General features: G+C 41.6%; 1 protein-coding gene across 1 annotated transcript in view; it reads right to left on the bottom strand.

Moving 5' to 3' along the window:
* The window catches only part of LOC115476883 (piezo-type mechanosensitive ion channel component 2-like), a 157,690-nt gene extending 157,313 nt beyond the window's left edge, over positions 1–377 (bottom strand). Inside the window, exon 1 of the mRNA XM_030213456.1 lies at positions 301–377. Within this exon, the coding sequence (XP_030069316.1) occupies positions 301–377 (77 nt within the window). The remainder of the gene's footprint in view (positions 1–300) is intronic.
* Between the last annotated feature and the right edge of the window lie 12,658 nt (positions 378–13,035).

The following is a 13,035-nucleotide window of genomic DNA, read 5'->3' as shown; positions in this document are numbered from 1 at the left end:
AATGGTTGTGGAGGAGTAGCCTAGTGGTTAATGCAGTGGACTTTGATCTTGGGGAACTGAGTTCGATTCCCACTGCAGCTCCTTGTGACTCTGGGCAAGTCACTTAACCCTCCATTGCCCCTGGTACAAAATAAGTACCTGAATATATGTAAACCGCTTTGAAAGTAGTTGCAAAAACCTCAGAAAGGCAATATATCAAGTCTTCCCTTTCCCTTCCCTATTCCATGAAAATGTTTGGATCAGAAATGAAATAGAAAACTCACTTCCATTTTCATTAGCATCATCCAATCTGCACCTTACCTTAGGATTCCAAAGTGGCAAAGGATCTTCTCCCAAAGGTAGTCTGTTGGGAAAGAATCAAAATAATCCTGATGCATCACAGGGAAATCCTATCAATATATCACAGAATGTCTTTCTTCATGCCAAAGCTAGTTCAGTGACATTCGAAAGCCAAATGTATTTTGTTCAAACAAGGAATTGTTGTTGTCTTGTTAGTCCACTTGGATATGTGGAAATACAAGTCATCAAACATGTTTAAGATAGGCAAGCTAAGAATATACACGGAAACATTTCTCCAGTGCACTGGATCTTAAACTGGGTCTAAATGTAGCTTGAAAAATGCCAGCTATGTATTGGAATGGAATGGAAAAAGTTGTAGGTGAGAGCTTTTTATTAGACTAACAATATACTTGTGACAAGCTTTTGAAAATTATCCTCAGAGCAAAGAAGAAATAATGCAGTCAGGGCTGCCGAGAGGGGTGGCATGGGGGCAAAATTCCCCAGGACTGGACCTCCAAGGGGGGGCTGGTGCCAGTGTCTCTCTCTCTCTCTCTCTCTCTTTTTCCTGCTCCTAATGGGACCCGAGTGATCGCGTCCCAACAGGAGCAGGAGAGAGACAACTCCGGTGCCGGGCCCCCTCATGGAGGCTAGGGAGGACCTGGAGCTTCCTCCAGCCCTGTTCTGCTGAGCAGATGCTTTTCCTCTCAGGTGCGTATGCTCGGTTTTGAAACTGAGCATGCCCTGAAAGGAAAAGCAGCCGCAGGGGCAGCCAGCCAGCACTGGAGGAAGACGTCTTCTGCTGGCGGGGCCTCGGGATCCCCGCCAGCCAAGGTATTTCCTGTTGTGGCAGCGATGGAGGGTGGCAGCGATAGGGGTAGCAGCAGTGATCATGGGGGCAGCAGCGGATGATGATTGTGGGGGGGGGGGGGGGGGGGGGAGGCAGCAGCCCTGTCCTGGGCCCGGTGGCGGCAGCCCTACCCCAGGCCCAGTTCAGTCTCTCGGCAGCCGTGACTGCAGTTACACAGAGTTTAAACAGATCAGACTTACCTAGGTCTATTTAAACCCAGTCTAACTGTATTTTCTCTTTACTAACCTGATGAAGAGAGGATGAATTTTTAAAAGCTTGCCACAACATATTGCTAGTCCAATATGTATTTTATTTATTTATTTATTTATTTATTTATTTATTTATTTATTTACTTAGCGAGAGTTATTAACAGCCTTTATGAAGAGATTCACCCAAGGTGGTATACAGCAGGTCTCACCTACAACATATTTCTGGACTCTTATTTCCGCATTGTTCCATCGTGACACTCAACACTTTCAAGATATGAAAGAAACAGCTTGATGCAAGTTGGGTCACACTGAACTCTGCAGGCATCTGAACAAACAGAAATATTTTTCAGCTTTACCCATACACAAAAAGTCTCACTGAGGCTTTCCTCCCATTGTGTGTCTATGGATAAAAAAACTTAAGCATCAATATTCAAAGCATTGTCTGGCTAACTGTTGGAGCTAGCTTGACACCTCTACAGTTTAAACAGCCTTCCCTCCTTCCCCCTACTCTCCCCCAATCACTAGCTACATTTTTTTTCGAGGCATATTGTTGCTGACTTAAGATGTACCTAGATAAGAGGTGACACTAGGGACATTCCCTGGACATGATTAAACTTTAGCTGCTCTGGGCAGATTTTCACCCTAGACTGGCTAAAATTACTAGGTAAATCTGATCTGATAAAATAGCTGATATAAAATCATCCTGATAACTTTATCCAGATACCCGGGTGAGTGTGTCACCGAACGTATCTCATTAATGTTATCAGCAGCTATTTGAATACGGAACTAAGTGTGAATCAAGTCCACAATGGTGGACAGAGCTGAGAGAAAATTTGGCTCCGCAGTTTCTGGGGGGGGGAAAAAGGGGGTAAGGAATGATATAACCTCCTAGCCAGTTATTTTTGTTTCATTTGTACCCTGTGCTTTCCCACTCTTGGCAGGCTCAATGTGGCTTACATGGGGCAATGGAGGGTTAAGTGACTTGCCCAGAGTCACAAGGAGCTGCCTGTGCCTGAAGTGGGAATCAAATTCAGTTCCTCAGTTCCCCAGGACCAAAGTCCACCACCCTAACCACTAGGCCACTCCTCCACTCCAGTTCATTCCAGTATGTCAGATATATGGAGGTTCAGATTAAATTGTTGAATTATCTGAGCAGAAACATTTTGGGGGGTATGCTGAATTACATTAACTATTTTAAATTCATGCTTAGTGAGAATTATTACTGAACAAGCCGTCTTTTGAAATATGTTCTAGTTTACAGAGATCCAGTTTTAAAAGATCACACTTCTGTTTCTGTGTATTCAGGACTGCCTGTCAAATGGATATGAATCTTCTAGAACCAGCCTCCTGGTACCAGCAAACACTAGAACACACATTAGTCAAAAATTAGCCTTCCATCACATCTGGGTCCAGACTTACTGGAATGAAGACTAGAAGCCATCAGCCCTAGAAGACAATGTCAAAAGATACAGCTGGAAGGTGGGTTCACATCTCTAATACAGACAATGGTTTCAATTGCTTTAAACTTTCCCCACATTTGAGGAATACACTTGGCTTGTCCTCTCTCTTTTGAATGAAGTAATGTAGTTGCCAGTGAATGTAAGGGAATACCTTTCCACTGGACAATCTTAATACATTTGTGACTTGCTTTCAAGGTCACAAATGTATTAAAATTATCCAGTGGAAAGATTGCTACTATTTAGGGTTAATGGTGCTACTATTTGGTTTTCTGCCAAGAACTTGTGACCTGGTTTGGCCACTGTTGGAAACAGGATACTGGGCTAGACAGACCACTGGTTTAACCCACTGTGGCTACTCTTATCTATATATATAAAAGGCACCTCCAACGTTCCATTGAAGCCTCAAGCCGGAAACTTGAGGCGCCCGAGATATCCGGTTTGGCCTGCAGGCTGCAGTCACTGTAGCTCCACCCTCGCGTCAAAACGCGATGACGTTGAGGGCGGGGCGGGCCTGCAGTCAGTATACCTACACCCTCGCGTCAACATGCGATGACGCAGAGGGCGGGGCGGCAAAGACACAACGGACGACTTCCACACATTCTCTGACAGCTGCTGGGAGAGCGCACCGAACTTTGCAAACTCGCAACCACGTCACTCAGGGACGGAGGGAGGGAGAGGAGAGGTGTGGAACTCGGAAGGGAGGCACGGAGGGGGTTCTGGAACTCGGGAGGGAGGACGGTGGGGGGGGATTACCCTGCTAGCGCCCGTTTCATTTTTTCCCGAAACGGGCATTTCTTACTAGTGTTCTTATAAGAGTTGCTTCCTTCATCAAGCTTTCTAAGTAATTTTTCAAGAAGTCATGCCACAAGTTCAGATCGCTTTGATAGCAAGTTCTTGACCCCAAGAGACAATCTATAACAGGAGACACTGAAAGGATAAATGTATTCATGGACCTTCAGGTCAATCATATTCCCCATAACTCTGCTCTTCAAGAGCAGCAGAGAGGTCGCATCTTCACAGCCAAAACTTGAAAATTTTCCAGACTGGAGATTAAAATAGTAATTCACATGTAAATGTGAATATGGCATACATGTATAGATGTACACATATTTGTGAGTAAACACCAATATTCTGCCTTAGAAATATTCACTACAGACTGGCTAAAATTACTAGATAAATCTGATTCAATAAATAGCTGATGTAAAATCAGCCTGATAACTTTATACCCGGTGAGTGTGTCACTGAATGTATCTCATTAATGTTATCAGCAGCTATCTGAATACAGACCTAAGTGTGAATCAAGTCCAAAATGTATTTATTTATTTGTTTGTTGCATTTGTATCCCACATTTTTCCACCTATTTGCAGACTCAATGTGGCTTACAATAATACATCATGACAAGCGCCAATCAAGAGTAGATAAACAATTGGTTACATAAAGAACAAGTGTAACATAATGGATATAATCAATTCAATAAAGCATACAGATTATTAAGTAACTAGTAAAAAAGCCCGTTTCTGAGACTAATGAAACGGGCGCTAGCAAGGTATTTGTTTTTTGCAATGATTGTGTTGAAAGTGGTTTTTATTATAATTGTGTTTGTAATGAACATTTGTTTTTGTTTTTTTTATGTGCAATTTCATTTGTTATTTTTTGTTTTGTTGTATTGTTGGTTGTTTTGTTATTGTGTTTTTAGGATGTAGTGTAAAGAATTTACAAAGCAGTTTGTGTTACTCTTTTATTCATATTTTTTTTTTAGTTTCCTCATCCTCAGTGCATCATCCATTTCCAAATAGCTTCCCATCCTGTCTGCCATTAGCTCACTACCTGCTCACCCTTTTCTCCCAATGTCCAAGTTCCCATCTCCGTCCTCCTAATCAATCATTGCTGTTCCCCCAATCCGCAATCTGGTTTTCCATTCTTTCCTTCCTCTGTCCTCATCCCAGCCTCCAGAAAGAGTGTTTGTGATTTTGCTTTTTGTGGTTTACCTGTTTTGGCCACGTGGTGTGTGTGTGTGTGTGTGTGTGTATGTGAGTCAGTCAGAGTGTGGGCAGTCCCTTCCACATCAATTCTCCCTTTTTCCCATCAGGTTTCTCCTCATCATCAGTGCATCATCTTTTTCCTTGTAGCTCCCTAGTTCTTTCCTTGCTCCTGGAAGCTTGCCAGGTGCCCTTGGCCTGGATTGCCCGCTGTCATGGATAGGATGCTGGGCTCAATGGACCCTTGGTCTTTTCCCAGTGTGGCATTACTTATGTACTTATCCCCATCCCAGCCTCCAGCCATCCCAGTGTGTGTGATGTTGCTTTCTGTGGTTTACCTTTTTTTTGCCACATGCTGTGTGTGTGTGTGTGTGTGTGTGAGAGAGAGAGAGAGAGAGAGAGAGGCACAGTGTGTGTGTGAAAAACGAATCTGCTTTTTTTTTTTCCTTTCTCTGTCCCCATCCCAGCCTCCTGCGTTGTCCGCGACCGTTCACCTCTCAGTGCTGTCTAGGGCTGAAGCAGCTGGTCATTTCCTTTGTTGCCGCTGCCCTGCATCTGTCAGTGCGTCTTCTTTTTTGGCAGCTCCTCTAGGCTGAAGCGGCTCCCACTGTTGTTGCCTGCCGTTGTCCTCCGCCGTTCACCTGTCAGTATCTTCGAGGTGTGAAGCGGCTGCCGGTTTTCTAGTTGCCAGTGCCGTGCAGCTATCAGTGCAATTCCCGTTTTCTTTCTTCGTGTGAACATGAAGTTTTTTTTTGCGCCATTTGCTGTTGTGGTTTTTTTTTAATACGTTGGTGGAGACGTCGCTGCTGTGCTGTGATTGGGCACAGTCGTTGGTGACGCATCTGGTATTGCGAGACGTCATCAGGAGTTGGATACAGGAGGCAGTAGCACGAATGATTCAAGCTTTTTGTCCACGCTGCCAGCTTCAGAATGTTGGAGGTGGGTTTTATTATATAGGATTAGTGATGTGTTGGAATTCTTATTATTGATTATTATGGTAAATCATGTTAAAAAGGAAAGTCTTTAAAGATTTTTGAAAGTTGATAAGGTCGTGAATATTTTTCAGATCCAGTGGTAATGTATTCCACAGCTGAGTGCCAATGTAAGAAAAACAAGACGCATGTATTAGTTTGTACTTTAGACCTTTGCTGCTAGGGAAGTGAAGTCCCAAGAATGTGCATGCTGATCTTTTAGCGTTCCTGGATGGTAAATCAATAAGGTCTGACATGTATGCCGGAGCATTTCCATGAATGATTTTATGAACCAGAGTGCAAACTTTGAACACAGAATGTTCCTTAACTGGGAGCCAATGGAGCTTCTCTCTTAGGGGTTTAGCACTTTCGTATTTTAATTTTCCAAAAATGAGTCTAGCTGCGGTGTTTTGGGCTGTCTGAAGACAGAGCATGGAGAGAGCCTGGGCATGACCGATATTTATGCACATAACTTATAGAATATGTTATTGCCACATTTAGGCTCACCTGCTGTAGATATGGCATAAGTGGACATGCACAGACATGCATAGACATTTTTTAGACTGTAAGCTCTTTTGAGCAGGGACTGTCTCTCTGTGTCAGTTGTTCAGCGCTGTGTGCGTCTGGAAGCGCTATACAAATGCTAATAATAATAATTGATGTCAAATTAAGCTAGAATTCTATAATGGAACTTTGGTGCTCAGATTCTGATGGATCTCATCATATCTCTCTAAACGAAGCTACTCAGTCAGGCATGAAGAAGCCTCATCTCCATCTTTCTCACTCGCTTCAGGTGTTCCACAAGGATCCATCTTAGCACCTATACTTTTCAATATTTTCCATGCACCTCTCTTCACTTTGCTTCAGTCATTGGACTTCACAGCGTATGTGTACACTGATGATATCCAAGTCCTTTGCACACTTGATCCCTCTGACCCACTTCAAATCCAAGATATCAACTCCAAACTGATTCAAGTAACCAGTTGGCTACAAGAAAATAAGCTCATCGTAAATCCAAGTAAGTCCGAAGCTCTTCTCTTTACCAATAGGGCAAATCAAACATTAATAACGCCTATCCCACTCTGCTCTGCCCCAGTCCCACTCACACCTACTACAAGAATTCTGGGTGTCATTATTGACACCTCACTCACATTCTCGCCACAGATATCTGCAGTAGTCAATCGCTCTTTCTCTAAACTTCGAGTGATCCGTTCCATTCAAAAATTGCTAGATCTTGCTCGCTATGAACATTCTTATCTACTCATTAAGTACATAAGTATTGCCACACTGGGACAGACCAAAGGTCCATCAAGCCCAGTATCCTGTTTCCAACAATCCAGGTCACAAATACCTGGCAAGATCCTGAAAAAGTTCAATACATTTTATGCTGCTTATCCCAGAAATAAGCAGTGGATTTTCCCAGTCAATTTAATAATGATCTATGGACTTTTCCTTTAGGAAGCCGCCCAGACCTTTTTAAAACCCTGCTAAGCTAACGACCTTTACCACATTCTCTAGCAACAAATTCCAGAGTTTAATTACATGTTAAGTGAAAAAAAAATGTCTCCAATTCGTATTAAATTTACTACTTTGTAGCTTCATCGCATGCCCCCTAGTCCTAGTATTTTTGGAAAGAGTAAACAAATGATTCATATCTACCCAATTCACTCCACTCATTATTTTATAGACCTCTATCATATCTCCCCTCAGCCATCTTTTCTCCAAGCTGAAGAGCCCTAGACACTTCAGCCTTTCCTCATAGGAAAGTCGTCCCATCCCCTTTATCATTTTCGTCGTCCGTCGCTGTACCTTTTCTAATTCCACTATATCTTTTTTGAGATGCTGCAACCAGAATTGAACACAATATTTGAGGTTCGGTCGCATCATGGACCGATACAAAGGCATTATAACATCGTCACTGGTCATTATAACGTACTCATTGGTCATCAGTCAATTGGATTACTGCAATACCCTCTATAGAGGTCTAAATATTAAGAACCTTCATCACTTACAACTGATACAAAACTCATTACAGCAAGCAAGAAATACGATCATGTAACTCCACTCCTAAAATCTTCATATCGGCTATCTCTAACTCACTGCATAACTTAAAGATACTATTTTTGCTTTTCAAAATTCGTAACTCGTTTCTGAGTTCCTGACCCCTATTGTCCCCCCAGACTATTTAGATCATCCCAACAGAATTTACTTATTGGCCCCTCCTTTTCAGAAATCACCTATGATATCACTCAATATCTTCTCTGTACAAGGCCCGGAACTTTGGAAAAAGCTACCCCATCACCTCAGATCTTCTTCCTGTCTTTAACAAATTAAATCAGACCTTATGACCTTTCTTTTCCTCAATGCCTATAGGCAAAACTAGCCTCCATCTCCGCTATGGGAAAACCGATGGCCAGCCTGACTTATACATTTCCCTTCCTGGTGTATGCCCCCTCCCCCCCACACACACTTTTCTATCATTTAATCTATTTCCCCCTACTTTTGTCTGTCTACTTTTTTCTGATATGCTTCCTTTTATCTACTGCATGTAAGCAGTCTAGACAATGTGTTTGATGGGTGGGGTAGAAACCCTGAATAAACTTGAAACTTGAATTAGCACTCAGCATGTAGCATCTAGGTGCCTACATTATGGCACCCAGTTACAGAATTGCTTCCTAAATATCTAATGAATATTGCATTTAATACAAATATCCTACAAACTAGATTTGTTTGCCAGTCTGGAAGACATGCAATTCTCTCACTGCTGGACTCTAACCAACAGACACTCAGAAGGGATAACTTTATTCAGCACAATTAGTCCAGGTGCAACCAAAATATCATGTCACCTTTGCCATATTGGATGCAAAACCAAACATAACAGAGCCTCCCATTCTAGTCCTTAAGGGTCACAAACAGGTCTAATGATCAGAACACCCAAGGAGATGTGCTAAATTCTAGGCCTGTCTTTTTCCCCTGGGACCCGACTTGAGAACCCCCTGCAATACAGGATAGCACATGTGTTACAACAGACTGAAATCAGCATATTATTACATTATATTTTTACCATTAGGCTCTACGTAGTGAAAGGCAATTTGGAACGATGACTGAATCAGAAGGAAAAGAAAACTGGTGTAATATATCCATTTCGGAAAACGCCCTGTCAGTCCTAGAAAAAAATAAGAAAATATTTGAGTGACTATACAGCAGTAAGTACAGCACAACTGGATCGTATATAGGACTCCAACATACAGAGTTATATAGTAAATGATAGATCTATTAAGTCTGCCCAGTCACTGTTCACACTGCTAAGGACACATCCCACCTGTCAGCTGCAGATCCTGCAAGATCTCTTTATGCAGAACAGTCTGTGTTCCTCCTTTGTCCCTCACGAAATATCACCCCCCCCCTCCCCCGCTTCCCTGTCTCCAGCACTTCTCTTTCTCCCTGCCTACTGTAATAATCTAAATAGCTGGCAATTCTAACATCGCTGTTGCCTGAACATTCAGCCTCCTACATCTTCTGCTTCCTAGGGAATCATGCATGGTTCTGATTTTCCAGTTTCTGATGGGTGAAGCGCAGCCTCTGTCCTTCTTCATTGCCAACACGTGGATTTTGTATGGTTTGCACTCCAGTTCTAAGTGTCTCACTGCACATCCCCTCCCCCCCCCCCAATATTCTTCCTTTATACTCCCCCAATATACCCAGCAACACTAGGTGGTCACCTAGTCTAACAAGTCTTGAAAGCCATATGCACTCAAAGAACCATCAGCAGGTACTTTTACCTGCAAACCAATGCTTAATATTTAACAGTGCAATGTCTAATTAGGAGCACTGTTCCCTCTAAGCTGCCAGTGGGTGGTGCTGTTTCACTATCGCATTGTCAATAGTAAGGGATAGGCAAGATCTGCAGGAATCCATGGAGCCTGCCTCTGTCTAGCAACTTAAAGCATAATATTGAAGCATCACCCTAAGTGGCACCAATGAAGATGGAGGACTCCCACTCAGCTTAGAGGGAACAGTGATCATGAGTGTTGATAAATTAATGTAGGATTCTAGAGTTTAAATTATCAAAATCTTGGAGAGGGAAGCCAACAGGCTAGGGTCCTGAAAATTGAGGGGGTACAGAGCCGTAGGTTTATCCATGGAGCCCAATACTCTTGAATCAGCCCTGCCTATACCTCTACTATCATCCTGGAGGATTATTTGGTTCAGTTCTCCGGATGCTCTGTGCAACCCCTTAGCAAGATTTGGATTTGAGAGTTTATTACTGGCCCTTCCAAATAGGAATTCAAAGGGAGTTACAAATTCAGGTACATCAGTTATTTCCCTGTCAATGTGGGCTTACAGTTTAAGTTGTACCTGAGGCAGTGGAGGCTGAAGCCATGAACAGCACAAAAGTCATAACCCTTAAGATTAAAGTATCAGGCAAAAAAGTCTGAAAAGTTTTAGGAGGTTAAAATTGGCTTTTAACTAAATAAATATGTTTCAGTTAATCCTATCCTAAAAACTGACTGGACAAAATCATTGCAACAACACAGATTTAACTGGACAAAAAGGGACCATTTTGTTATATGACCAGGGCAATATTTTCAGACGTAGCCAGTATGCACAAAATTCAGCACTCTCAACTTAAATCGGTATCCCTAAGTGAGGCTGCCTAAATGGTTGCCTTAAATCTCATTATCTTATATCTGATAGATTCAAGTTGATAGTCAATGAGAACTACTACTGGTTAGATGAGGCAGAATATTCGGACAAAGCTCAGCAGTTGACTTTGCTGTTTAACTATTCACCCCATCTTAAGTAGAGAGGTGTGGTAGCCGTGTTAGTCCACTCTTAAAGGTTATCAATAGAAATCAAACAAAATAAAACATGGAAAAGAAAATAAGATGATACCTTTTTTATTGGACATAACAATACATTTCTTGATTAGCTTTCGAAGGTTGCCCTTCTTCCTCAGATCGGAAATAAGCAAATGTGCTAGCTGACAGTGTATATAAGTGAAAACATTCAAGCATTACTATGACAGTAAAATAGATACCATTGGAGATTCTACATGGAATGTTGCTACTATTGGAGATTCTACATGGAATGTTGCTATTCCACTAGCAACATTCCATGTAGAAGGCTGCGCAGGCTTCTGTTTCTGTGAGTCTGACGTCCTGCACGTACGTGCAGGACGTCAGACTCACAGAAGCAGAAGCCTGCGCGGCCACGTTGGTGATCTACAAGGGCTGACTTCTACATGGAATGTTGCTAGTGGAATAGCAACATTTCATGTAGAATCTATAGAAATCAAACAAAATAAAACATGGAAAAGAAAATAAGATGATACCTTTTTTATTGGACATAACTTAATACATTTCTTGATTAGCTTTCGAAGGTTGCCCTTCTCCGTCAGATCGGAAATAAGCAAATGTGGTAGCAGATAGTATATATAAGAGAATAATAGTATATATAAGATTGAATATTTTAACACCCAACAGACAGGACTTAACAAGGATCTGGGTTTTCTAACCCATTATAAACCATAAAGTTGTATTTCTCTGTTTATTTCTCTGTTTATTACCCTCCTCTCACCTACCAACACCCATCCTGTTAGAATATCAATGAAATGCTTTGATGTCCCCATGCATACCCCCACCCTCCCACTCTGTCAGACTGTCAAAGTAATGCTTTGATGTTTCTCTCATATATACTATCTGCTACCACATTTGCTTATTTCCGATCTGAGGAAGAAGGGCAACCTTCGAAAGCTAATCAAGAAATGTATTAAGTTATGTCCAATAAAAAAGGTATCATCTTATTTTCTTTTCCATGTTTTATTTTGTTTGATTTCTATTGATTAACTATTTACCCCAAGAAGTCCATTTGCTTGCACTTTCCTACTCAGTGATTTAATTTTCTGCGTCATCTGGGAAAGGGAAAATTTACACACAAACACATGATCATACAAGCAAAATGTGTTTTGGAACTCTTGTCCCACTCTTAAATGTAGTAACTTTCAGACAAAACCCCCAATGTAACACGGTTTGACTGATTGGTTTTACTTTCCTAGATGTGAAAAGGGTTCTAGTTCAAAAATGACCTACTGATTTTATTTTAATACTTAGAGGGGTATTATTAGGGAAGGGAATCAGATCCCAGTATCTTGTTACAGCTTACAAAGCACATAGACTGACAAAGTTACTAGTAATATATGTAACTTAAATTTAAGTCTATGTGCTTTGAAAATGAATCTTTTCATCTCTGATTCAGAAGTGCTACTGTATCTACAACATATGAGTAATGGAATCATATCAACAGAGACTGTCTTTGCAAATACCAGACATATCAACCCTCCCCCCCAACCCCCCCAACCCCCACCCCCCCCACCCCCACCCCTCCAACACACACACACTAATAATTTTAGATTTTTCCAAATAGGTCATTGCTACAAGATCAGGAAACAAGGTGAGAATCGCAGGTGTACACCAAAAAATTAGACTTTTGAAAAGTAAGAAGTAAATAGTCGGTTTAAAAGGGGAGGGCTTGCAGGATAATATTCAGCCAGCTTATAGATGATTAAAGATAACTGAATATGGATAACTTTACCCAGTCTCCTGACCTGAGGATTACTCAGTCAGAAGTCCATAGTTGGGGAAATGATGCAAAACCCGCTGAAGAGACAGACACACTGCTTGTATATCTCTAGCAAAAATATTTAGAAAACAAGAGCCTATAAATGGCTAAATAGTGGTTAAACTTAGCCGTATATTGCTCTCTTGGCTTTCAGCGGGCATCACCTCTACAAGCTGCATAACTGCAAAAAAGGACAAAACGTGTAAAAAAAATATATCCGTTATCAGACGCTGACACAAATCCAAGTAAAACAAACGGGAAATAGAGCTGAGTTATTAAAAGTTTGCGCCAGGTTTTACAACGAAATAATCCCATTTATTTTCAATGAGGAAAACGCCTTTTGCAAACCTTCAATACATCTGAGGATGAGCTCTTGACAGCCTCCCAAGAGTTACAACCCTACCTTTCATAGTGGCATGTGTAGGCTTGGGCAGTAGAGGAACCACGAGAAGAAAGATGAGATAGACCACAGAAAATCCATTGTGCCGGATGGCTATAGCTGGAAGCAGAAGAACAGTTTTCAGTTCATTCACAATTATAGTAGAACTTGTAATAGTCTAGATGAACAAAACCCAACTAATGAACTAGTTTATTCACGGTTTTATTGAAACCTGTTTGATTTCCAGTCTCTGTTTAACTCACTAGAGGAAGAATTACGCTGGAAGAACA

The sequence above is a fragment of the Microcaecilia unicolor genome, chromosome 8 (assembly GCF_901765095.1).
Source record: "Microcaecilia unicolor chromosome 8, aMicUni1.1, whole genome shotgun sequence".
Taxonomy (NCBI): domain Eukaryota; kingdom Metazoa; phylum Chordata; class Amphibia; order Gymnophiona; family Siphonopidae; genus Microcaecilia; species Microcaecilia unicolor.
This window is presented reverse-complemented; position numbering and strand designations above follow the sequence as displayed.